Consider the following 25,117-nt stretch of genomic DNA (forward strand, 5'->3'; position numbering starts at 1 on the left):
CGGACATCTGGAAATTAACTCTTTGATTCCGTAAAGAAAAGATAGTTATCAAAACCCGAGCCTTCAGTCGGAAAGCAGGAAGGACTACCACAGGAGGATGACCAGTATGGAAAGGAACAGTGAAGGAACACCCATACAGAGTGTGCGATCGGGTCCTAGTGGGAGGGAAGTTTGTAAGGTAACTTTCGAGTGCAGGGAGTGGACTCAGCGCCAAGTGTTGGGTTGGGATTCATCGCGGAGTTGCCTCAAGAAAAAGCAGTTAATTTCTCTTTCGCCTAGAAAGAGGGACGCCCTTACTAAAGATGACTGCAGGCGTAGTTATTTAAGCCCAAGTGAAGCGGAGAAGCGGAATCCGGATGTCGTCGCGTTTGCAATTGACCGCACTGCCAGCTTCCAAGATGGTGACCCCACTGTGCCAATAGCAGAGAAGCCCACAAGGAGGCGCACGGGATTCACTTCCGCCCGGTTCTCCTTCCTACGTTCTGCAGCCTGGGGAACATGGCGGCACTGAGGGCTGTGTGCTGCCTCCGCGGCGTCGGGGCCCAGGTGCTGCGGCCCGGGTCTGGGATCCGACTGCCGAGTCAGCCCAGCAGGTGAGGAGGAGGCCTTTCCTGCATGCGTTCTCTTCAAAACTAGAATTTCCCGAGTCTGAGGACATTTTCAAGGGCCCTGTGACCCCTTAGGAAAGAATGACCCAGGCCTGTGACCCTCCTTGCGCAGGCCAGATTGCTCAGGTCCCTAGATGCAGTGTGCGTCCTGTAGCGGAGGATGGGGAAAAGGAGGGTGAATTTGTTTTGCCAGCGGCGAAATAGGTGAGGTGGAAGACACTACCCTTCAAATTAATGATCGAGCGTACCTCCTCTCATATCCGAAGAAGGGAGACCCCCTCCTCTCTGAGCCCGTTCCCCCAGTTTCTCACTCTCCCTTTTTCTCTCGCTATGCGAGTTTGTTCTCTCTCTCCTTCCTCCATCCCTCTCCCCCCCCCCCCCCCCCCCAGCAATCTCAGGTTTACCGTGAACAAATGATGTTCTGAACATTCGTGGTAGTGCAGGAGCTTGGACCCCAGCTTGTATGTCCCAAACTGCACTATGGGATTGAAGAATACCAGCCCTGCAATACAGGCCATCCTTCCTTGGACCCACCCACATAAGAGTGAATAGGATATTTAGGAATATGTATGTGTATACAAATATATGTACGTGTGCACTAACAGTTGGTGAAAAAAGACCATATATTTGAAGGAGAGTGGGGAGGGGCCTATGGGAGGGTTTGGAAGGAGGAAAGGGAAGGGAGAAATGTAATTAAATTAAAATCTCAAAAAAAGTTTTGAAAAAAAAAAATGAATGGGAACACAGGAACCAAGCACACTGTTCATGCTGTTTGTATAGGATCTATCTTTAATTCCTCAGAGGTGCTCGGCAGTGGCAGCCAGATATAGAATGGGCACAGCAGTTTGCAGGAGCTCTCATGTACCCCTCCAAGGAAACAGCCCACTGGAAGCCTCCTCCTTGGAATGGTGAGTTTTCAGAGCTGCTGTCTCAAGTCATCAGAAATCTTGGCTGATTTTTTAAGTGCTATTGAGTTCCCTCTATTTCAGACAAAGTGATAATAGTAGGGATTTATTGGTCAGAGACAAAGGAATGACAGTCATCCTCAATTAATACTGAAAGGTCCTTACCATTATTTAATTAATGGCAGCTCTTTCCAGATTCCATACACGTCTGTCTCTTTGTGGACAGCATCGTTTTCCTAAGAGCATTTGAATGGAAACCTACTTAAATACAAGCATCTTTCCCCAATCAAAACTAGGTGTTTTGGGACTAGAGAGATGCCTGAGAGTTAAGAGCACTTGATGTTTCTGCAGAGGACCCAGGTTCAATTCCCCACATCCATATCAGGTGCCTTATAACCAACCACCTGTAACTCCAGTTCCAAAGGATTTATTGGCCTCTTCAGGCAACTGCATATAGGTGGTAAACATTCATATATAGAGGCAAAGCACTCATACACATATACACATAAAATAAAATTTAAAAAAGTCTTCAAAAACAAAACAATAATGAAACAAAACCCAACAAGTTGGCTCTTTTGTTTTTCATGTTTTGAAACCAGGTCTTGTGCTGTGGTTATGGCTCAGTGGTTAAGGGCACTTTCTGGTCTTTGAGAGGACCTGAGTTCAGTTTTCTGCACTCACATGGCAGCTCACAACCATGTGTAACTCCACTTCCAGGGAATCTGATGCTTTCTTCTACCCTCCACACACACACACACACACACACACACACACACACACACACACACCCCACACCCCACACCCCCATCATACACATAAAATAAATGAAATTTTAAAAAGAAAGAAAGCAACAGGGTCTTCCTGTATTGTCCAGGCTGGCCTCAGAATCAAGATCTTCCTCCCTGATCCTCCCAAGTGCTGGAATAACTCTTCTTCTTGATCTTTCAATTTTGATCAGTGGTACCAAGATTGTCCTTTTTTCTTGTTTGTTAGTTGTTTTTTTGTTTTTTGTTTTTGTGTTTCCCAGACAAGGTTTCTCTGTGTATCTATCCTGGCTGTCCTGGAACTCTCTGTAGACCAGGCTGGCCTTGAACTATGAGACCCACCTGCCTCTGCCTCCTGAGAGCTAGGATTAAAGCCATCACCACATGGTTTTCTTTGTTGTTTTTAACAAAATCTCAAAACTTTCCCATTTTACCAGTAAAGACTGGAGTGGTTTGCTGCTAGATTGCTGGGGTGAAAGCCTGCTAGCTCAGAGAGGCAGAGAAAGCATCCAGCTGACCTTCCTCCTCAGCAGACAGCCCAGAAGCCTTCTTCCTTCCTCGGCTTCAAACTGAATGTCCTTCTACTTCCTGTGTATCTCTCTCTGTCCTCCAGACTCCCTCTTACTCTCTGTCTTTTTCTTAATAATCCTATGTTTACTTTTTTTTTCTCCCTGTTAGCTTATCAGCTGCACCTGAATCTACTGATATTTTAACTACTGTCTGCAGCCACACAGCCACCCTCCCCGCCCAAGTCAGTGTCCTACTGGCCATTAAGGCTGCAGCCTGGAGGGATGCAGCAGTGTAGATTTTAACTAAGTCTCTATTGTTCTGTTTTCCAACAAAGACTCGAGTCAGATATTGGGGTGAAAATTTGCTAGATCAGAGAAGCTGAGAAGCAACCACCTGACCTCTTTTGGCTGGAGACCCGGCAAGAGAGTGTCTCTCTCCACAGGTCCCTGATCAAAAAAGATCACAAAGTCTCATAAAACCCTACTTATGTACTTCCTGTGCATCTTTCTATCCATTTCCCTCTGTCCTCTGTACTCTCAATGGCACTGGCTCTGCACTCTACAGCTCTCCCCCCAACATCCAAAGTTAATTTTTTAAACATAGTTTTGGAGTTTCAGTGAGAACAAATATCCCTCAATAGTTCACTTCCTGTCAACTGGCTGCTTGGTCTGCCTCTTGACCTATGGTTGGCTTTATTTAATCCTATTTACAGTATTTAAGCAGAAAGGTCTTGGATTAAAGGTGTGTGCTAGGGCTGAGCCACACCACAACTCTTTTTCAGCATATAACGCAATCTCAGCGTTCACGGTGTGGTCAAATATCCTGCAGCAGTCCTTCAAGATGGAAACTTTATAGTTATCTTTGGCTTTTGTCTCTCTTTCGCCCTCCATATCTTTGTCCAGTAAGTCAACAAGCCAGGTAGAGGTTTTCATCATTTCTCTCTTTTAATTAAAAATACTCTAAGATGTATTTCACGTGTCTGAGTGTTTAGCCTATGTGCATGTAAGTATGCCACATGTGTGTCTGGCACCCGTGGAGTTCAGAAGAGGGCATCCGATTCTGTAGAATTGGAGTTAAGGATGGTTGTCAGCCACCTCGTGGGTGCTAGGAACTGAACCCGATCTTCTGTAAGAGCAACAAGTGCTCTTAATAACTGAGACATCTTTCCAGCTCTCCCTGTTGATGTTTTTAGGTTACTTTGTGTGCGTGTGTGAATGCTTGCTTGTCCATATGTGTACCTGGCATTTTTTATTAGGACAGTTATGTGTGTACAGTGGCCTGCAGAGGGCATATGAGACATCCTGTCCCCTAGAACTGGAGTCATAGGTGGTTGTGAACCAGTCCTGTATGAGTCCTAGGAACCAAACCTGGATCCTCCGCAAGAATAGCAAGTATTCCTAACGGCCAAACCATTTCTTCAGCCTGTCCTTCTAAAATTTCATTGTCACGGGCAGTGGTGGTACACGCCTTTAATCTGAGCCTTCCTGAGGCAGAGGCAGGTGGATTTCTGAGTCTGAGGCCAGCCTGGTCTACAGAGCTCGTTCCAGGACAGCCAGGGCTACAGAGAGAAACTCTGTCTCAAGAAACAAACAAGCAAACAAACAATCATGCAGTTACTTGTTTTTTGCTTAATTTTTTTGTTTGCTTGTTTTTCGTCGGCTCCTCCCCCCACCCCCATATTGTTTCACTATGTAGCCAAAAAACACAACCAACCAACCAACAAAAAGGGTATACAGAATTTTTGTCCCATCTCTAAGAATCCTGTATAGTGTCACCCACTTCTTCCCCAAGGAAGCTTCTTCCTTGCCAGAGCTGAGGACCAAACCCAGGGCCTTGTGCTTGCTAGGCAAGTGCTCTACCACTGAGCTAAATCCCCAGCCCATGCAAGCATCATTTTAATGATTTATTTATTTATTGTATTCTACCTGCATGAATCTGTACATGCCAGAAGAGGGCATCAGGTCTCATCACAGATGGTTGTTAGTCACCATGTGGTTGCTGAGAATTGAACTCAGGACCTCTGGAAGACCAGGAGTGAGCCATCTCTCCAGCCATCTCTCCAGCCCCCTTACATGTTATTCTTTTCTTTAAAAACTAAGAATCTAACAGTTACCTTTTCAGAAATGCAATAATGATAGCTGTTTGTCATGGGTTAAAGCAGTCTATATGCATTATTTTACTTAATCATCATAATTCTATGGGGTATTACCCTAGTTGTGAAGAAATGATGGTACTCAATTAAAACCTGATCCAGGACACAAAGCCAGATTTGTACTCAGATCTGTCAGACCACAAAACACAAACTGAAGAATGTTGGTCGAAACGGGGCTTTGGTTTCAAGTCTTTTGTTTTATGTGCATTGGTGTTTTTCCTGCATGTGTTTCTCTGTGAGGATGTCAGATCTTGGAATTACAGACAGTTCTGAGGAGCTGCCTTGTGGTGCGGGGAATTGAACCCGGGTCCTGTGGAAGAGCAGTCAGTGTTCTTGCCCACTGAGCCATCTCTCTAGCCCTGGTTTCCAGTCTTAACTCTCCATTTACCAGTGAATTGAGTGCCTACTGCATTTCATGACTTTGTAAGACAGTGGTTCTCAACCTTCCTAAGGCTGTGATCCTTTAATACAGTTCCCCATGTTGTGGTGACCCCCAACCATAAAATCATTTTTGTTGTTACCCTCTAACTGTAATTTTGCTGCTTTTAGATGATCTTTCTCATTGGGACTGTCAGCTCACAAATAATGACTTGGAGACTTATTGTTAATTATGAAAACTTGGCCTGTAGCTTAGGCTTGTTCCCCTAGCTCTTACAACTTAAATTAACCCATTTCTATTCATCAACGTGTTACCATGTGGCACATAGCTTTTACCTCTCCTCCTGCATGTCTTATTCTCTCTCTGAGTCTGGCTGGCAACTCCTTTTTTTCTTCCCAGAGTTCTCTCTCTGTCCAGAAGTCTGGGCTGTACCTCCTGACTCACTAATGTTTTCCAATGGTTCCAGGTGACCCCTGTGTAAAGGTCTTTTCACCCCAAGGAGTTACAACCCACAGGTTGAGAACCACTGTTGTAAGAATTAAAGGCCTGTCATATGTAAGTTCTGCAACTTGTAAGGGCCACCTTGAATATGTAAATCCTTTATATGTGTATGTGTTCACCATGTGCATGCTTTGTGCCCAAGGGAGACAGAAAAGGGCATTGTAATTCTCTGGAACTGGAGTTACTAGTTGTGAGCCGACATATGGGTGCTAGGAATTGATCCTGGGTCCTCTGGAAAAGTAGCCATTGCTCTTAACCACTGAGCCATGTCTCCAGTCCTGTAAGTCTTATGTAAATATTATTAGCATTACTAATATGGATCCCTCTACTAATAATATTCTCTTACTGCCTCCAGACATTATTTTTCTGCTACTTAAGATCGCCTGGGTTGGGGATTTAGCTCAGTGGTAGAGCGCTTGAGGCCCTGGGTTCAATCCTCAGCTCAAAAAAAAAAACTCATCATAAACAGTTTCTTAGATACTTGCTTCTAAGACTTGGCCTGTATTGATTGTAGAGCATGGGATGTTTCATCCCTCTATTTTTTTGTTTTTTGTTTTGTTTTGTTTTCAAGACAGAAAACAGAGATCCACCTGCCTCTGCCTCCTGAGTGCTGGGATTAAAGGTGTGCGCCACCACTGCCTGGCTTGTTTTGTTTTTTGAGACAGGGTTTCTCTGTGTAGCTTTGTGCCTTTCCTGGATCTCGCTCTATAGACCAGGCTGGCCTTGAACTCACAAAGATTCTCCTGCCTCTGCCTCCCAAGTGCTGGGATCAAAGGCGTGCGCCACCACTGCCCGGCTCATCCCTCTATTTTTAAGTTTTTATGCATAATAAGTTTCTCTGTTCTACCAACCAGCTCCCAAATGTCAACATGGAGACTTATTATTAATTTTAAAAGCTTGGTTTTAGTCTAGGCTTGCCCACTACCTCTTATAACTTAAATTAACCCGTTTACTTTACCCTGTGTTCTGTTGTGTGGCTTGTTACCTCACATTCCCGTATTGCTCATGCTGCCTTTCCACTTCTGGCTGGCGACCTGCCTTCTTCTCCTCTGTCCCCGGAAGTCCTGCTTAACCTCTTTCTGCCAATAGTTGACAGCTAAGTCAGCTACCTGGTAACATAAATTTGACCTCATGACTACTTTTCACTTGTAATTGTTTTCCAAGTTAAAGTATGTTTCTCTTTTATTCTTTCCTTCCTTCCTTCCTTCCTTCCTTCCTTCCTTCCTTCCTTCCTTCCTTCCTTTCTTTCTTTCTTTCTTCCTCTCTCTCTCTCTTTCTTTCTTTCTTTCTTTTTTTTTTTTTTTGAGATAGGGTCTCACCATGTATCCTTGATTGGTTTGGAGCTTACTTTGTGAACCAAGCTGGCCCCAAACTCAGTGGTCTGCTTGCCTCCACCTCCTGAGCATTAAGATTATATTAATCATGCCTGGCCCAGAAGTCTTAAGTTTCTTGAGGGTAAAAAACTGCCATTTGGAGGACAGGCATGGTATCATATGCCTTTAATTTCAGCACCAGTGAGGCAGAGGCCAGCAGATCTCTGTAAGTTCAAGACCAGCCTAGTATACATATTGAGTTCCAGAGCAGCCAGGACTCTGTAGAGAGACCCTGCTCCAAAATCAAAACAAAACAAAACAAAAAACTGCCGTTTGGGCTAGGAATGTAGCTCAGTTGATAGAGTGCCTGCTTAGCAATGACAGGGTCCTGGGTTTAATACCCAGCATGGCATAAACCAGAAGTGATAGTAGACTATGGATAGAGGATCTTATTTATTTATTTATTTATTTATTTATTTATTTATTATTTTTTATTTATTATGTACACAGAACAGGGCACCAGATCTCATTACAGATGGTTGTGAGTCACCATATGGGTGCTGGGAATTGAACTCAGGACCTCTGGTAGAGCAGTTGGTGCTCTTAACCTCTGAGCCATCTCTCCAGCCCCAGAAGGATCTTTAATTCCAGCACTTAGGCAGAGGCAGGCAGATCTCCGAATTCAAAGTCATCCTGGTCTACAGAGTGGGTTCCAGACCAGTTGGGGCTACAATAGTGAAATTCCATCTCAGAAAATAAAAAGAAGGAGGAGGAGGAGGAGGAGGAGGAGGAGGAGGAGGAGGGGAAGAAGGAGAATAGTAGCCAAGTCTCATGATACAAACTTATAAGCCCAACTCTTCAGGAGGCTGAGGTAGGAGGATCATTAAGGGTTCAGTACTAGCCTGGACTATTGAGTTCAAGGCCATCCTGGGTAATCTAGTGGGATCCTGTCTGAAAATTAGAAGGAGGTGGGAGAATAGCTCAGTGGTAGAGTACTTGCCTCAGACAAGCAGTGCCCTGGGTTTAATTCTTAGCACAACAACAAAATAAAAGGTGTTCTAGAGGTTGGAGATTTGGTTCAGTGGTAGAGCACTTGCCAGGCAAGCGCAAGGCCCTGGGTTCGATCCTCAGTTTAAAAAAAAAAAAAAAGGTGTTCTAGGGCAGGGGTTCCCAACCTTTCTAATGCTGTGACCCTTTTAACACAGTTCCTCCTGTTGTGCTGAACCCCAACCATAAGATTATTTCATTACTACTTCATAACTGTAATTTTGCCAGTGTTATGACTTGTAATGTATAGATCTGTGTTTTTCCAGTGGTCTTAGGTGATCCCTGTGAAAGGGTCTTTCAGTTCCTAAAGGGGTCATGACCGACATGTTGAGAATCACTGTTCTAGGGGCTATAAATGGACTTCATGATCCCTCATTGGAAAATTTGGAGCTTCCTCCCTTTCCCCCATTTCTTGGCCATCTTCCTAGTTATATTGGAATGAGGATGCTAATAAGGTATGGGATGGTGAGCCAGAAGATATTTAGAGAGAACTAATTCCTTACTGTGTCTTGGGGGTGCCCAAGGGAATTACCATTTGGCTCAGAACTATTTCCTGCTTCTCAGATGTGGACATTCTGAAGGACAAAGTGGTCTCCAACGTGACCCTGAACTTTGGGCCCCAGCACCCAGCAGCCCATGGCGTCCTGAGGCTGGTGATGGAGCTGAGTGGAGAGATGGTGCGGAAGTGTGACCCTCACATCGGGCTCCTGCACCGGGGCACTGAAAAGCTCATTGAGTACAAGACCTATCTGCAGGTGTGGGGTGAACAGGGGCCTGTGGGTGGGGTCTGAGCTGTAGCTTGAGACCGATGGCTTTGCTGCCCCCAGCTTCAGGGCAGGAGGGTAGTAAGGGTTAGTCTGTTGTGTACTATCATTTTAAGATATGTTACCTTGGTTTATGCTGTGGAATGTGTGTTTAATGAATCAGATTGTTGCGTTCTTTAATTTGCATTTGTTTAACTCTGTGAAGCTGTGCTACTTTGCCTGTCTGTAACACTTGATTAGTCTTATAAAGAGCTGAACAGCTAGTAGCTAGGCAAGAGAGGGATAGGCGGGGCTGGCAGGCTGAGAGAATACATAGGAGGAGAAATCTGGAACGAGAGATTGAGGAACTGGAAAAGAAGGAGAGGAGGGTGCCAGGGACCAACCACAGTCAGCCATGGATTAAGAAGTAAAGGCATATAGAACAGAGAAAGATAAAAGCCCAGAGGCAAAAGGTAGATGGGATAATTTAAGAAAAGCTGGCTAGAAATAAGCCAAACTAAGGCTGCGTATTCATAAGTAAGAATAATACTGTTTATTTATTGGGGAGCTGGGTGGCAGGTCCCCCCAAGAGCTAGGAGTAAGTAACAGCCAACTGCATCAGTCCTTTGAGGTCATTGTTGGATGGGAGCTTGGAGAAAGTGCTGAAGGATGCAGGAATCTCTGGGGTTCTTCCAGCAGCGGCACTTTATAGCTGGACCACACTCCCAGCTTTCCTCTGTCTCATTTTGGAATGGCCCTTCTGTCATTACTTCAGTGCCTCAGTTTCCCTCTTAAGTGAGTGCGTCAAAGCTAGTGTCCCCATGGGCAGAGGAAGAGGAATGAGACGTCAGCTCTTCAGGATTAGCAGCGGATTCTTGTGTCTTCCCACTCTCTTAAAATCTGTTTTCAAAACACTCCGTGAGTCAGAGTGACCGGAGGAGGTTTGTGACAAAATTTGCCGTGTTTAGAAGAACTGGGTGACCTAAATAGTTGAAGGTCGGATTTGAAGGAGTTGGAGTTGGATCTGGAATATACTTCCAGATGTTTTTCTGTTTGGTTGGTTAGTTGGGTTTTTTTTTTTTTTTCTTCTTCTTCTTCTTCCTGTTACAACAGAAAGGGCCCTGAACAGAATAGTGGAATCAGGGCTTCGACCCAGCCCTGTGACTACAATGTGCTTCTTCCAGGGAGCCTAGTGGCTTCTGTTCACACTTCTGTGGGTTAACCCCTGTAGCATCATCCTGCGTCACAAATGACATCAGGACAGGAACAGGCTGTCCCTGTGAGAAGCAGTTTAACTTCGCCTTCTTCCTGGAAGCTGGAACTGGCTTGGTAGGCAGCTGGGACTTTGCTTTCCTGACATTCTGGGGGAAGGCTAATGTAAAACTGACTTTTCTCCTTCAAAATCTCCATTTTAAGGGACTAAGAGGAAAAAGACATAGAAGTCCAGGGCATACTTTGAGAAAGGCTACAGTGCTGAAGAGCCTCGTAAGAGCCTGAGTATGAAGTTTTTAGAAATTTTATGACTTAGTTGCTGAAGTTATTATTAAAGTTAGACTATACATTTGTGTGTGTGTGTGTGTGTGTGTGTGTGTGTGTGTGTGTGTGTGTGTGTGTTTTAGACAGGGTCTCACTGTATAGCTCTGCTTGTCCTAGAACTCTTTATGTAGACTCACAGATTTTTGATCCGTATCATAAAGATAGTGTAAAATGTGCCATGTGTCTCAAGGGTACATTTAGTTACATTTTGATAGTTTAAAATTGACCGTGGTGGGAGTATTATCACCATGGAAATTGTCAAACATGATAAATCAAGGTCTCATCATTTTAGAGAGCTAGTTTTTAAACATTTGATGCTAGTTTTAGATAAGCATGTTATGGGAGCTTTCATTCTGCTTTGCTGGGACTCCTGAGTGTCTAAAGGTAAGTACTGACTTTCAGTGCTAACAAGAGGAAGGCTTCCTGCCTCAGACAGTGCACTCCTGGGCCTGTTAAATGTGACCTTCATTCCTCCCTTTCAATAGGCCCTTCCATACTTTGACCGGTTAGACTATGTGTCCATGATGTGTAATGAACAGGCCTATTCTCTGGCTGTGGAGAAGCTGCTAAACATCCAGCCTCCTCCCCGGGCACAGTGGATCCGAGGTATGTTCTGATCCTTATTTCTGCTGCCCTGTGAGCACAGGACATCTCAGTGCATTGAACTCAACTTTGATATTAAGATTCCAGATTCCACTCACACAGAATGAGCCCTTGGCTCCTCTGTCCTTTCTAAAAACACACACTATGTATAAACATTCATTTTGGATGTTTATTGTGTGTGTGGAGGCATGTGACATTGCATGTGTCAAGGCGTGTATGGCGAGGTTAGAGGACAACTCTTGGGAGTCAGTTCCCTGCTTCTGCCATGTGGCTTCAGACTTGTCAGCAAGCCGTTACCCACTGAGTCATCCCTCCAGTCCTGTCCATCACTTCTTGTCTTTCCATCTCACAGTGCTGTTTGGAGAGATCACCCGGATTTTGAACCATATCATGGCTGTGACCACACATGCCCTGGACATTGGTGCCATGACTCCTTTCTTTTGGATGTTTGAAGAAAGAGAGAAGGTATAAGGGAGGCATGGATAGGAACAGGGAAAGAAGTACATGAAGTAGAGAGGGCAGAGAGGGAGACAGATGAAAACGGGAAGGGAGCAGTATATTTTGTTGGATTGTATTTGTGAGAATCGTGTATCGTGAGGTGTTTGGCTAGCCACTAGAAGTCAGGGGTGGGGCAATGAGCTACTATGTTGCTGGACTTGGGGGTCCCTGGACTCTATTTCTCACCCCTAGTGCATTCTGTCTAGATGTTTGAGTTCTATGAGCGGGTATCTGGAGCCCGGATGCACGCTGCTTATATCCGACCAGGAGGTGTGCACCAGGTGAGTGGCTAGCCTGCCTCCACACTTCCCGTCCAGGCCTCTTTCCTCTTTGACCACTGGAGGGCAGTGTGGGCTGATGGAACGGGACTCTGGCCCCATGGGAAGGGGTGCTATAACAAGAATCACCACTTGGTTTCTAGGACCTACCTCTTGGGCTTATGGATGACATTTATGAGTTTTCTAAGAACTTCTCTCTTCGGATTGATGAGGTGGAGGAGGTAAGATAGAAATCAATGGGAAAAAATATCTTTATCCCCTAAAAGGGCTTGTGGAATTCTAGTGCCCAGTGTTACATAGGTACAGAGGCTTTCGAAGATGTCATGAAGAATATTAGCACACTGGGTTTCTCTACCCATAGATGCTGACCAACAATAGGATCTGGCGGAATAGGACGATTGATATCGGGGTCGTATCAGCAGAAGACGCACTTAACTATGGATTCAGGTAGAATACAACTTCTTTCCTTAGGGGTGGGAGGGACTGTAGAGCGTTACAGCCCAGTGTCTTGGTTCCCAGCATGTTTGGTACTCTCCTGTCCATGCCTTGAGTTTGTGTTCCATAACCAAAGTGTTCAGGAGGGAGAGGGAAATAGGCAGCATGTGTGTCCTTTCTTGTTTTTGTGGAGTTTTATGCCCATTGTACCCTACAGTGGAGTGATGCTCCGAGGCTCAGGCATCCAGTGGGACTTGCGGAAGACCCAGCCCTATGATGTGTATGACCAGGTCGAATTTGATGTTCCTATTGGTTCTCAGGGGGACTGCTACGATAGGTAAGATCCAAACCCTTGCTCAGCTCTTTGTCATTGCCGAGTTCTTTGCTCTGTTTCCTGGTGTCTGTAGGAGCCTGCATAATGTGTGAAACCTGGTAGAGCCGTGCATAGCATTCACAACCCCGGTATTCTCCTCCAGCACACACCGAATGATGGAGCTGTTTACTTTCACCCTTATCCTGCCATCCCGCCTTAGATAGAGCTAGTTTGGCTGCTTTTGTAGCTGATAAAGCTGAAGCATAAGTTAGGGGTCAGCCTGTTAGTGATTGAGATTGGAGTCCTCCTGACCCAGCGCTCTTCCCTCTTGATTCTAAGCTACACAGTCCATTCCTGTTTACTGACCCTGAGTGAGATTAGCTACTGTTGTTCTCTTTGTTTATCTTTCCATTCGACTCCCGGACTCTGTGGTCCAAACTGGGTTTAAGAGGGTAAAGGAGAACAACTACAGGCCACGTGCTGGAAAAAAGAGAGAGAGAGAGAGATTTGGAGAAGGACTCAATGGTAGAATCCAAACACTGCAGGGTTTATCTGGGCAGCCAAAGCAGGCAGAGATTCTGTACCAGGAGAAACAGGAACATTTCCTAACAGTTTTCATGTCTCCCAAGGGCGTCTGTCCGGATTCCTGCTTCTTTCTCCTCTCTGCTTTCTCTTGTTCTAAGTCTGTCTCATCTACTGCAGGTACCTGTGTCGTGTGGAGGAGATGCGCCAGTCCCTTCGAATCATTTTACAGTGTCTGAACAAGATGCCTCCGGGGGAGATCAAGGTTGATGATGCCAAAGTGTCTCCACCTAAACGAGCAGAGATGAAGGTTGGCTGCAGGGAGAGGGAAGAAAGATTGGGTGTGGGAATGGGACTGGTGGCCACGGAGAAATGTCCTCAGATTAAATCCTGCCTTTCAGTTTAACTTTTGAAGACTGACCTTTCACCACACTCATCTTTTATTCTGTCTACTGCTTCCTGATTTACATGTGTGTTGTTAGTATCCCAAAGGGCAGGGATTGTTATGTATGCTGGGGGAAAGCCCAAGGGCAGAACTCGGATCTGGCTTCTTCCTTTTTCTTTTATTGGTTTTTCAAGACAAGATTTCTCTGTGTAACAGTCCCGGTTGTCCTAGAACTCACTTTGTAGACCATGCTGGCCTCGAACTCCCAGAGATCCACCTGCCTCTGCCTCCTGAGTGCTGGGATTAAAGGCGTGTGCCGCCACTGCCTGACTGGATCTGGTTTTCTGATGCTCCCTTTTTGCTCCCTTCAGACATCCATGGAGTCACTAATTCATCACTTTAAGCTGTACACTGAGGGCTACCAAGTTCCTCCGGGAGCCACATACACCGCTATTGAAGCTCCTAAGGTGAGGGAGGAGGGAAGAAAAAGGGTATAGAAGTGGGGGCTGGAGATAGAAGTGAACAGAGTGCTCCCTCACTAGTGACCAGAGAGGCTTGGGTAGAAGAGAAGAACGTTCTTCCTACTAAGGAGGCATCCAATTTTCTTCCTTAAACAGGGAGAGTTTGGGGTATATCTGGTGTCTGATGGCAGCAGCCGCCCTTATCGGTGCAAGATCAAGGCTCCTGGTTTTGCCCACCTGGTATGACAATCTCAGTGGTTCTAACTGTAATACATTAATAATTTATTCACCTTGATTGAGGATTTTTGTTGATTTTCAGCTACTTAAAAATTTTATTTATTTTTTGCTTTTATATGTGTATGTATGTGTGTATATGTATGCTACATGAGTGCAGGTGCCTTCAGAGGCCAAAGAGGACATCAGATCCCTGGAGCTGGAGTTATAGGCAGTTGTTGGTTTCGGGAGCCAATCTCAGGTCCTCTGCAAGAGCAGTACGCGCTCTTAGCGGCTGAACCACCTCTCCAGCACCTTGCTTTTTGAGATAGGGCTTTGCTATACAGCCCTGGCTTGTCTAGAACTCCCTATGTAGCTAAGGCTGGCCTCAGACTTACTGTCTCTCTGGACTTTAGCCTCCCAGGTTCAAGGATTACAGGCGTACACCTCCACACCCAACTCTTGGATGAGATTTTGTTTTGCTCCATTTGTTTGTTTAAGACAGAATTTTGCTACAAACCCAATTAGCCTGGAGCTCACTATATGTGTGTTGGCTTTCCTTGGATTCAACAGTGACCCTCCTGCTTTAGCCTTTCAAGTGCTAGAATTACAGATATAAGCTCCTGTGCCTGGCTGGATGAGGATTTTGGCTTGGGGTTTTTGTTATTGCGGTGTTTTGTTTTTGAGGTGAGGTCTCAGTATGTAGCTCTGGCTGGTCTAGAATGTAGACTAGTCTGGTTTCAGACTCATAAACATTCTCCCGTGTGCTGAGATTAGCTGTATATACTACCATACCCTGCCTTTGGATGGGATTTTGAAGAGCTCTTCTCTGAAAACTTGTATTAACATGTTCCTATGTCCTCTCCACAGGCTGGTTTGGACAAGATGTCGAAGGGACACATGTTGGCAGATGTTGTAGCCATTATAGGTATGAGACCTATTATGTAGTAAGGTGTCTAAAACAAGGGGTTTGGGATTCTGTTTAGGAACAAAACCAAACACTCAATGTTCAGTATAAACTATGTTCTGGACTCTAGGCCAGAGTGTCTTGGACACAGTCATGTGCTCTGAACCGCTGGCAATAACCTTCATCCTCTAACCCTCTAGGTACTCAGGATATTGTGTTTGGAGAAATAGACCGATGAGCAAAGTCACAGCCTTTGAGCCCCCGTGCCTGGCAGCTTCCTCTGCAAGGCCTATCCCTCACAGAAAATGAGGCTGTGTGTCTCCGTGTGTATAAACAAACATATATGTACATGCTGACTTAGCTGTACAGGCTTTCTGTGCATGTACTAGAAAAAGAGAAATTATATTAAATTAGCCGCCTTGCGGCCCCTATGCTCAAGCTTCTAATGAGTCTTTCTTGGTGTCTTACTGTCTTTCACTTTGTGTTTCTCTGTTCGGTTTTCCCAGCTGAATCTCCACCCCTTCTCTGACTCTTGCCCTTTCCACTTCTCCATTCCCCATTTCCCCTTTCCCCTCAGTTCCTCCTGCCCAAACCCTCTTAGCGTCTATGCAAACTGTTAACTCAAGTGAAGACTGGGTGTAAAGTTCCAGACAGGAAGGTAAGGGGCTGTGGTGGGATCTAAGCGAGTCTCGGGCAGTTTCCCTCATGTGTACAACTGTCTGAATGGTGGATGAGGGCTTGTTAAAACATGGCGGATAGAGACAGCCCTTCCCAAGCATGAAAACGTCTGCTCATGCTGTGGCTTAGGAGGTTGGTCCCTGAAAGGGCTGAGGCTTAGAGGCCAGATCTTCCAGCTCCCCTAGTTGGCCCTTCCGGGAGCCGCCTGGCCTGCAGTGCAGGAAGGGGAAGGGGCCAAAGTGTGGGGGGAAGGCGGGGCAGGAAGGGGGAGCTGTGGTCAGGGAGCTGCTCATGGGCACAGCTGTGCAGTCTGTCGTCTGATCACCAGTTCCTGGCTCCGAAGCCCCTGCCCAAGATGATTCCAGCCGTGGTCTTGGTCCTGCTCCTTCTGGTCGAACAAGCAGGTAGGTGAAAGGGTTTGGGGAGGACCATTAGCTGTACTTGAGTGGGAGTCAGGGCACGAATTGGGGATGGAAGGAAGAAGGCTGGTGCTGGCCGGGTGGGCACGGGGCTGAGGCAGATTCTGAAGTTAGCCCTGTTGGGTCCCCTCCCAGGCACTACTCATCATTTCCATTTTTATTGTCCCTTTTTTACCTTCCGAGTGACTTCAGGACCAATATGAAGGGTTAGTTTGTCAGGGGTGGGGACTGTACAGCATGAAGAGCTTCTCTGGGAAAGATCCATCTCTTGGTCAGCAATACCGTGGATGTTCTCGGTCTCTGCTGGGAGCTGGTCTCTAGATAGTTATATATATATAAAGCCCTCTAGATAGGCTAGGGCCTGTCTGTGAGCGTGGGGGTAAGGCAAGGGAGTCCAAGTAGACATGAATACTGTTTCTGGGGATGGTCAGGGCCACACCTTTCGGTCAGCTGACATCAGTAGGCAGCAGAGTGCCAAGTCCTGTGTTCTCAATCACCAGCTGAGAAGTAACAGCAAAGGCCCTAAGACCCAGCGGCTCTAAGGTTCTAGGCTGCCCAAGGGCTCCTCCCCTCAGCTTTTGCTTATTTTGCATTCTGTCAGTGTGAGGTGTTTGTCTTGTGGGGAGACAGAGTATTATGTAGCCCAGGCTAGCCTGGAAACTCCCTATTTAGCTGAGGCTAACCTTGATTTCCTAACCTTCTGTCTCCAACTCCCAAGTGCTGGATTGATAGGCCTGAACGACCATGCCCAGCAAGGAGTTTGAAGAGAACTGGTTGAGAGCTGGCTTTTTACAGATGGGGGGTTAAACCGTAGGGAAACAGAAAGAATGACTGGCAAGGAGGGTCTCCAAATGTGCTTTGGAGACAGAAACACTGGGTTTGAGGTCCAATTCTGTTGCTTACCTCTGGCCCTGAATGTTTCTAAGCTTTTCTGAGTACCTGTATTTCATCATCCGTAAAAATGGTGATGTTGATGTTTCTCTCACAAGGTAGTTTTGAGATTTGTGCAATCTCGCCTGGGAGTATTGTAGAATAAAAAGTACTTTACCAGTCTTGGTAACTGACTTGTGTGGAAGTGGACAGGGCTACAGCATTTTGTTAACTGGTGAGGGGATGGGTAGCATAAAGTGCCCAGTCTTAGAGACTCATGCATCAGATGAGAAATAAAGGCAAAAACATCGAGGCCCCAGAGCAGGCTGACATTCACTGCGTTGGTCCTGATGAAGCTGGGAGCAGTCCCTGGAGCCCAGGTCCTGTGCGGTCACTGGAGGCAGGGGCTCGTTATGTAGCCCAGGCTGGCATCACTCAGATTCTTCCTGCCTCAGCCATATGGGAGTGTGTGTGGCCATCATGTTCAGTTCCTGTGCCCGCGGTTGGTGGTGGGGTTTCATTTCTTGATTTTTTTTTTAGTGGGTGGGCGGGTAAGAGGGTTATTTGTTGCAAATTATTGTTTGTTTTCAAGACAGGGTTTCTCTGTGTAGCCCTGGCTGTCCTGGAACTCTGTAGACCACACTGCCTCAAACTCAGAGTTCCACCTACTTCTGCCTCCTAGGCGGGTGCCGCCACTATCCAGCCTTTTTTTTTTTTTTTTTTTTTAATTTTTAATTTGACAGGATCTCACTCTATATTCTAGGCTGATCTGGATTATAGGCATGACCTGCCACTCTCAGCTCCTGTGTGATTTTTGTTGTTGTTGTTGCACAAACTTCCCCTCTTCGAGGGGAAGGGTAGCAGTAACAGGGCAGAGTAGCAGGAGGAAGAATCCATATTTTAGATTTAGTTTGTGGTCATTCCTTTGAGCCGTGGTCACCATCCCGCTTTCCGTGCAGAGTCAGCGGTATCTGTACCGCCTCAAAAAGTAGTCACTTTGGTTTTTGTTTGTTTTTTGATTTAGTCAAGTGCCTTGTGGGCCAAAAAGCAGTGAGTCTGAGAAGATGGCCAATACCAGAGTAATTGCCTTCCTCCCTTCACCAGCTCACATCCTTCCTGTCCAGCCCTCAGCCACAGGTCACAGGACTTAGCAGAGACACACTCTTGTGGTTTCTTTGCTGAAATTTGCTACCATTCTCTCCCCCCTCCCCCTCCGGGCTGAGGTTTTTGTCTCGGCTCAGTAAACTCTGATGGGTCCTTGAGGTAGAAGAAGTGCTCAATGATGCCTGAGGAACCACAGAACTGAAAAGGGAGGTCTGGGGCTGACAGGGAAGTCTCTAACCCTCAGCAAACCCAAGTCCTACCACAGCAGACTCCTTCACGCTTCCTATCTGACCCCTACCGTAGTCTGTGGGGGAAGAGGGAAGGTAAGAAGCAACAGTCTAAAGACTGTTAGTTTCTTCCATTAGAAGGGCCCCCACAAGGCCCTGTCCCACCTCCCTGACCCCTTTCCCTTCCTCTGAGCAACAACCCTCCCCCTCCCTGTGCACCGGGTCCCATGGGCACCCTGTATCCCCCTAGCTGCCCTGGGAGAGCCCCAGCTCTGCTATATCCTGGATGCCATCCTGTTTTTGTACGGTATTGTTCTCACCCTGCTCTACTGTCGACTCAAGGTAAGGTGGGGTGGGGTGGTCTAAGAACGGGACCCAGAAGTGGGAGGCTAGCGGGAAGGGGAACCGAAGGGATTCTCCATGGTTTGGAGGGAAAGGAGATGGGCCTCCAAGTTCTCCTTTACTGATTGCCTTTCCCCCACTTCAGATCCAGGTCCGAAAGGCAGCTGTAGCCAGCTATGAGGTATGGAGTCTCCCACACCTGCGCGTCCGCACTTTTTTTTCAGGCTTTCAACCTTCCTGGGTTGCTAGCCTTAGGTCTGAGGCCTCTGGGAAGGCATGTGTTTTGGGTACTAAACAGCACCCTGCCCCTCACCTCAGGATGGGTAGCACCCTGCCATCTAGTTGGCAAATAAAGTATCTGGACAGGAAAGAATCAAGTAGAGGTGATAATACACTCGAGAGTTGTATGCTGTACTGAAGTGTATTTATAGCCATATGGGTAAATAAGCAGTCACGTGAGTGCTCCTGGGTTAAGGCAGCTAACACTCACCTTGACCCAGATACTCCCTGGGTGGGAAAGGATGATGGGAGGCCCCGAAGAAGGTATTGGTCTCTAATGCCTTGCTCCTTTCATCTCTACAGAAATCAGAGGCTGTTTACACGGTGAGTGACCCTCTTTTCCCTATTTGAGAGGTCAGAAAAAGAGGCTGGAGTGACCTTGATAGGAATGGGGTCTGTGAGGAGGATGGGGGCCCTGTGGTGAGCTCCAACTCCTGATCATCCTCTGACTCTCCTGCAGGGCCTGAATCCCCGGAGCCAAGAGACATACGAGACTCTGAAGCATGAGAAACCACCCCAATAGCTTGAGAACATTTGTCCTTGGTTGTATTCTTTTCCTGCTTCTAGTTCTCTCTTAGCCCTCATGGTTGACACCACTATGCTACCTCCATGCCTGTGATGCTAGCTGACCTTACTCCCATAATGATGCTAGGCTCTAAATTAATGTACACTAGCAGTCCCGAGTCTCCATTAAACACTTACTCACCGATGTTTATTTTTTTACGTATTCCTTTGCTTCATTCCTCTCTCCTTCCCTGATCCCCAACCCTTGCTAAACAGCAGAAAGGGATGACCTTCCAATAAAGCTGTCACAGATCTGACTCCGATTCCTTTGTCATTTCTCATATACTGGTTGGTTCAGCTTGTACAAAGCATTAGGGCTAGATGTTGAAGGTACAGTTTTGAGTAAGGCAAACTCAGCTGCTGAGAACACAGGACTGCAGGGCTACTTTGCTTTGTTTGTTTGTTTTTCAAAACAGGGTTTCTCTGGGTAGCCCTGGCTGTCCTGGAACTGGCTCTGTAGTTCAGGCTGGCCTCAAACTCACAGAGATCCACCTGCCTCTGCCTCCCAAGTGCTGGGATTAAAGGCTTGGGCCACCGCCACCACCACTGCCCTGGCTACTTTGTTCTGGGGTGTGAATGCTGACTGTATCTACATGAGTAATAAGACCCTCAGTCTCTTGGTGCTCTGAGATGGAAATAGAACACGGAGCATTCTTACACTTTCACTCAGTGTTGGGAGTATAGATGTGTTCGGAGACATTGGAACCTAAAAAATTACTTCTGTTCTCAATGTGGCTTTTTGTGTCTGAAAAATGAATCATGATCAGTTTATGGAGAAGCCTGTATGTCTAACCCAAAATAGTCACCAATCTAGATAATATCAATCCAGCTTGTGCATGTTTGAGTTAGCATAGCTGGAAAGCTAAGCATGCTGAAGGAATGTGATGACAAGGGTCATGTGACTCTCCTAGTGGAAGATTTTATAAGGACAAGGAATTTTCAGAAGATTTGGGAGCAAGAAGAACCTTAGAGAACCTCATAGAGGTTGGAGATAGGACAGGTCAAGGGGAACAAGCTGGGTCCAAATGGGAGGTCATTTCCTCCACAGTGGGTAGTCAAGGAATCCCCTGCCAGTGACTGTCCTCTCCCCAGAGTCCCCAGGAAGCTCCTCGTGGAGATGTTTAAGCCATGTAGGGTGCAGTGAGCTGGTCTCTGACCTGCCTGCCTTCTTCCAGAAAGGGCCAGAGTGTCCAAGCTCACTCCTGGCAATCCCCTGTGCCAGATAACACAGCACTGCACTCCAGAGTGCCCAAGCTCACCCCTGGCAATCCCCTGTGCCAGATAACACAGCACTGCACTCCAGAGTGCCCAAGCTCACCCCTGGCAATCCCCTGTGCTGGACAACACAGCACTGCATAGTGTCTTATATTTTCAAAGTATTTTCCCGCTGTATCATTTTATCTGCTCACTAACCTGTATAAGAAATTCAGGCTTTGACATATTATCTTGTCTAAGGTCACCTTGAAAGTAGGGACACCGACTTTCTTGTCTATATACATTGTTCTACATAAAACAAAAAGATTTTTTTTTTGTTTTGTTTTGTTTTTATATTGGCTGTTCAAATGCTGGGAATTGAACCTAGGGCTTCACACATGCTAGGTAAGGACTCTACCATTAAACTATATCCTTAGCTGGTCTGTTTTGTTTCCTTTTCCTTTTGGGTTGGTTTGTTGGCTTGTTTCATTTTGAGACAGTCTATTTTGTAGCTCTGGCTGTCCTGGAACTCCCGACTGCTGGGATTAAAGGCAGTCATGTGCCACCACACCCAGCTGAATGAGAGGTTTGGAGTGAAGACACTAGAGTGCTTTGGGAGAAAAGGGTTAACCTAACCTTTTATTGTGGGATGACAAAACACAGTGTTCCCCAGGATCAAAAGGAAAGATGGGGCCCTTGAATCACACTGTGGGGCTCTTTTTTTGTTTGTTTGTTTGTTTGTTTGTTTGTTTTTGTTTTTTCGAAACAGGATTTTTCTGTAGCTTTGGTGCCTTTCCTGGAACTCACTCTGTAGCCCAGGCTGGCCTTGAACCCACAGAGATCCCCCTGGCTCTGCCTCCTGAGTGCTGGGATTAAAGGCGTGTGCCTCTACTGCCCAGCGTGGGGCTCTTTTTAAACAAAACAAAACAACAAACCCACGATCTTTTCATAGAAAGTTTAAGAAGAAATTCTAAGGGCTACCTTTGTTTCCTATGACCCCAACTCAAGGGATTTTGTCTGTGAGTCCTTCGTTCCTTTCTTGGGTCCATGTCCTTCACTGATGCTTCAGAGCATCCTGGGGACACTCCTTGGGTCTGGTGACAAATCACAGGCATCTACTCTATCACGTCCATCATTTCTTTCTTCCTTCAGTCCTTTCTTCACAGGTTCCTCCAAAAGTCCCCTTCCCCTTTTAGAAGCAGATTGATCTTTTTACTTCCTCCTCCTCCTCCACCACCTCTCGCTACTTCTCCCAATCACCCAAAAACACGAGACACAGCTTGACTCCTTCTGCATTTATTGTAGAAAATGGGCAGAAGGTAGGGAGAGAGGCAGCTGGGGCAGGAAGACTGGTGCCCGACACCTCACTTAGCACCAGGATCTGCTTTCTCCGAGTTCATCAAATTGCTGAGGAAGCTCATCAGACTAGTTCCGGCTGTCTTGACCAGGGGTGTCAGATGCTCTTGTGTCTTTTCAAAGTAAACCCTGGGGAGGGGAAGGACCAGAGATTAGTGTGAAGGGCCCTAGTCACTGACAGGGTCTTTCTTGGTAGTGAAGGTCAGAGCAGACTGACCCAGCTTCCCAAGCAATACACCCCGATGTATCCTGGTATATCAAAGTCTGTAAGAGGAGTAGACCTTCCATGCAGCAGGGGATCAGACACTAGGGACGGGAGTCCAAGGTCCACTTCCTGCTGCCCCCATCTGTCTGAGGAATACACTTGATCGATTGGGTAAGGGGGGGATTTTTCTTCCCAATTTAAGCCCAATCTTCTGGAACCCCAGCTGCTAAGTGAAGAGTCCCATGAGAATTCCTATCTTCCTATTTTCTGTAGTCCTGGTGCCCTTGAGCCTTTGAGCCCTCTCCTGGAGACTTACCTGGCTTGGGCCTGAATCTCCGAGCTCTTGGCCTTTTCCATCAAGTCCTTGCCATAGTCAGTCATGGCCTGAAAATAATGACTGACCAGGCTCTTCATATCCGGCTCCTCTGCCTGCCTCCGAACCAAAGCCCCTACACAAACACATATGCATGAGCTTTTCACTTGGATTTCCAGCAATGAATCTTGGTCTCCCCTCACACCCTACAAGATCCACCCCAGCTTTTAGTTCCTTCCTCAAATTGGTGTCCTGCTAGGTATTTGTTTTGTGTCCTGCCGCCCCCCCCCCCACTTTAGAAAGGGAATGATTTTCCTCTTGAGTTCTGGTTGGCACACTCAGCTTTAGAGGCACAAGGGAGTTGGGCAGCCAGGACCCCCAGCACCTTCTTTTCTTTGGTTTCCTTTCTCCATATTACGAACTCACCTTCCAGGCTACAGATGGTGACAAGCAGTGCAACCATTGTAAGCAGCTTCATGATGGCAGCAGGGAGGATGTGGCCTAGGAACAGAACTGCTGCTGGGAAAGGACACTGAAGTCAGATGGGCTTTAGCCCCTTCCAGGGGTTCCCCCCACCCCCCATGCATGCCAAACCTAATTCTTTCCTTTTCCACGGTTAAAGCCCCATCCTCTTTACATGTTGCCCACATGGCTCACTCCCTTATCATACCTGTTCAGTGTCGCTGTCCTTGGCATCTACTCCGGGCCTGACTGGAGGCAGGGGCTATATACACATCTACTTCCCCACCCCGTCAGGTGACACAGAGAAGAGCAAGTCCAGAGGGGGCAGAGATCATGCTGGAGTAAACAAGTTGGAGAAATGGATGAAAGAACAAGCCAAAGGGGCCCTTGGTGTTAGAATGAGAGGCGGGGGTATAAACTCTCATGAAGACCAAGATCTGCTTATGATTTATTCTTTGGGGACCGAGGGCTGAAGTTGATGGGTTAATGTGTAGCAGGGAATCAGGATTCTAAGTTGTTTCTCTGGAAAGTTCGGACATGAAGCCCTTGGCCCTTGCTGTCTTTACCTCATAATGGAGAGACTGCATTTCTCCAACCCTACATCCCTTCATAGCAACTTGGCAAAGAGGTATTTGGGAACAAAAGAAAGGAGAAAGAAGCCAGGTATGTGGCGCACGCCTTTAATCCCAGCACTGGGAAGGCAGAGGCAGGCCTGGTCAATATAGTGGGTTCTAGGGTTGCATAGAGAGACCCTGACTAAAAAAAAAAAAGGGAAAGAAAAAGACAAGAAATAAGGAAAAAGGTGGGATGGGGCTTTAGGGGATACAAACCAGAGCAGATACAGCTGACTCTGTCCCTTTTTGAGTTAATGTGTAATGAGACAGGAAGAGGGGCATGAGAATGTAGAATAACATTCCTGGGTTCTCACTGATGAGTGTACCCTACCCCCCAAAAAACAAATTCAGAAAAATAGCCTCTGCCCTCCTGCTCCCAAATGCAACAGTTAAGAGGTTTCTGTCCAGGTCGAAGGTGCCTGGTCATTTGATCACCTTATCGCTTAGGTCCTGGCCCTTGGCCCAGCTCTAATTGTGTGGGAGGACAGAGGACATTCGCTAGGCCCAGAGCTTTCCTGTGGATTAGCTAAGTAGAGACTGAAAACATTCCTATCTTTCACCCTTTTGCCCCTGAAGCTTACCCTATGTGCACTGGAACGCTACTGAGAGATACGGGGTGGAAGTGTGGGAGCTAGCGAGGGGTGGGTGGTGCAAACAATGTCTATGAAATCTTCCCCCTTTCCAGCTGTCCTCTTGTGAAGGGTTCTCGTGCACACTACGGCTTGACCCTGGCCCCGGGGGAAGAGTGTCCGTACAGGCTGTAGTCGTCTTCCTGGATTTTATTAGTCCTTTCTGCAAGGAAGGACTAACCAGAGAGGGCAGCTGCTTCAGAAATTAGTTCTGCCCACAACCCGCTCGCCTCCCTCAAACCCTCACCCATCATTCCTGTTCTAACAAGAAGGCTTGTAGAATTCCAGAGTGGGGAGGGAGTGGTGGGGTTGGTTCTGTGTTCTAGGGGAGGAGAGCTGTGTTTGTGAGCAGCAGTCCTTTGGAGATGTGTGGTGGATTCCCCAGAGGATTTCAGGAAGGTTGAGAGTGATGTGAACTACGTCTTCACAGTCCCTGAGCGTCCCTTCTTAAAATACGTCTCCAAGCTCAAAAGGTAGTTTCACTTTTCTCACGTCCGGTTAAAGGAGCTCCAGTGGTCCAAGCGACAAAACGCTCCCTCTAGTGTCTCAAGTGCTCAAAAGTTTATCTCGACCTTGAAGAGGCTGGGCGATCTCAGTAAGGTGGCCTTCGACTCAACTCTGAAGTACCACCCACGAACTCCCCCTAGCCACTGCAGCGCCCGAGTGCGGCTCTGGGGCTGCCAGGCCTGCCACTCTTCTGTTTCCTCCTCTCCCATTGGTCACTGGGAAATTGAAGCACCTTTTTTCATCATTGAGTGGGTTGGGTCTTTGAGCGCTTCCTTTGCCCA

General features: G+C 46.8%; 3 protein-coding genes across 7 annotated transcripts; 2 read left to right on the forward strand and 1 right to left on the reverse strand.

Annotated features, from left to right (window-relative positions):
• Positions 1–292: 292 nt before the first annotated feature.
• On the forward strand, positions 293–15,506 carry Ndufs2 (NADH:ubiquinone oxidoreductase core subunit S2). 2 transcript variants are annotated; one of them, XM_036201871.1, is made up of 14 exons: positions 293–593; positions 1,410–1,516; positions 8,744–8,934; positions 10,944–11,064; positions 11,414–11,526; positions 11,766–11,840; positions 11,981–12,058; positions 12,199–12,284; positions 12,490–12,609; positions 13,288–13,417; positions 13,864–13,959; positions 14,110–14,193; positions 15,037–15,094; positions 15,274–15,506. In XM_036201871.1, the coding sequence occupies exons 1-14, from the start codon at positions 499–501 to the stop codon at positions 15,309–15,311; spliced, it is 1,392 nt and encodes a 463-aa protein (XP_036057764.1). In that variant the 5' UTR covers positions 293–498; the 3' UTR covers positions 15,312–15,506. The 2 variants fall into 2 exon arrangements, with proteins under 2 accessions (XP_036057764.1, XP_036057765.1); XM_036201872.1 differs by having other exon boundaries at positions 531–593; positions 1,389–1,516.
• Positions 15,507–15,584: 78 nt separating this feature from the next.
• Fcer1g (Fc fragment of IgE receptor Ig) lies at positions 15,585–19,813 on the forward strand. Of its 3 annotated transcripts, none has more exons than XM_036201874.1 (6): positions 15,585–15,731; positions 16,061–16,155; positions 18,622–18,713; positions 18,859–18,894; positions 19,296–19,316; positions 19,453–19,813. In XM_036201874.1, the coding sequence occupies exons 2-6, from the start codon at positions 16,107–16,109 to the stop codon at positions 19,513–19,515; spliced, it is 261 nt and encodes an 86-aa protein (XP_036057767.1). In that variant the 5' UTR covers positions 15,585–15,731; positions 16,061–16,106; the 3' UTR covers positions 19,516–19,813. The 3 variants fall into 3 exon arrangements, with proteins under 3 accessions (XP_036057767.1, XP_036057768.1, XP_036057766.1); XM_036201875.1 differs by having other exon boundaries at positions 16,080–16,155; XM_036201873.1 differs by lacking the exon at positions 15,585–15,731 and having other exon boundaries at positions 16,016–16,155.
• A 2,301-nt stretch (positions 19,814–22,114) lies between these two features.
• Apoa2 (apolipoprotein A2) lies at positions 22,115–24,934 on the reverse strand. 2 transcript variants are annotated; one of them, XM_036202925.1, is made up of 5 exons: positions 24,282–24,934; positions 23,295–23,422; positions 23,051–23,143; positions 22,628–22,760; positions 22,115–22,235 (listed from the first exon to the last, which is right to left on the reverse strand). In XM_036202925.1, the coding sequence occupies exons 3-5, from the start codon at positions 23,100–23,102 to the stop codon at positions 22,115–22,117; spliced, it is 306 nt and encodes a 101-aa protein (XP_036058818.1). In that variant the 5' UTR covers positions 23,103–23,143; positions 23,295–23,422; positions 24,282–24,934. The 2 variants fall into 2 exon arrangements, with proteins under 2 accessions (XP_036058818.1, XP_036058819.1); XM_036202926.1 differs by lacking the exon at positions 23,295–23,422 and having other exon boundaries at positions 23,051–23,140; positions 24,822–24,934.
• Positions 24,935–25,117: the final 183 nt, after the last annotated feature.

This window comes from Onychomys torridus, chromosome 11 (assembly GCF_903995425.1).
Source record: "Onychomys torridus chromosome 11, mOncTor1.1, whole genome shotgun sequence".
Taxonomy (NCBI): Eukaryota; Metazoa; Chordata; class Mammalia; order Rodentia; family Cricetidae; genus Onychomys; species Onychomys torridus.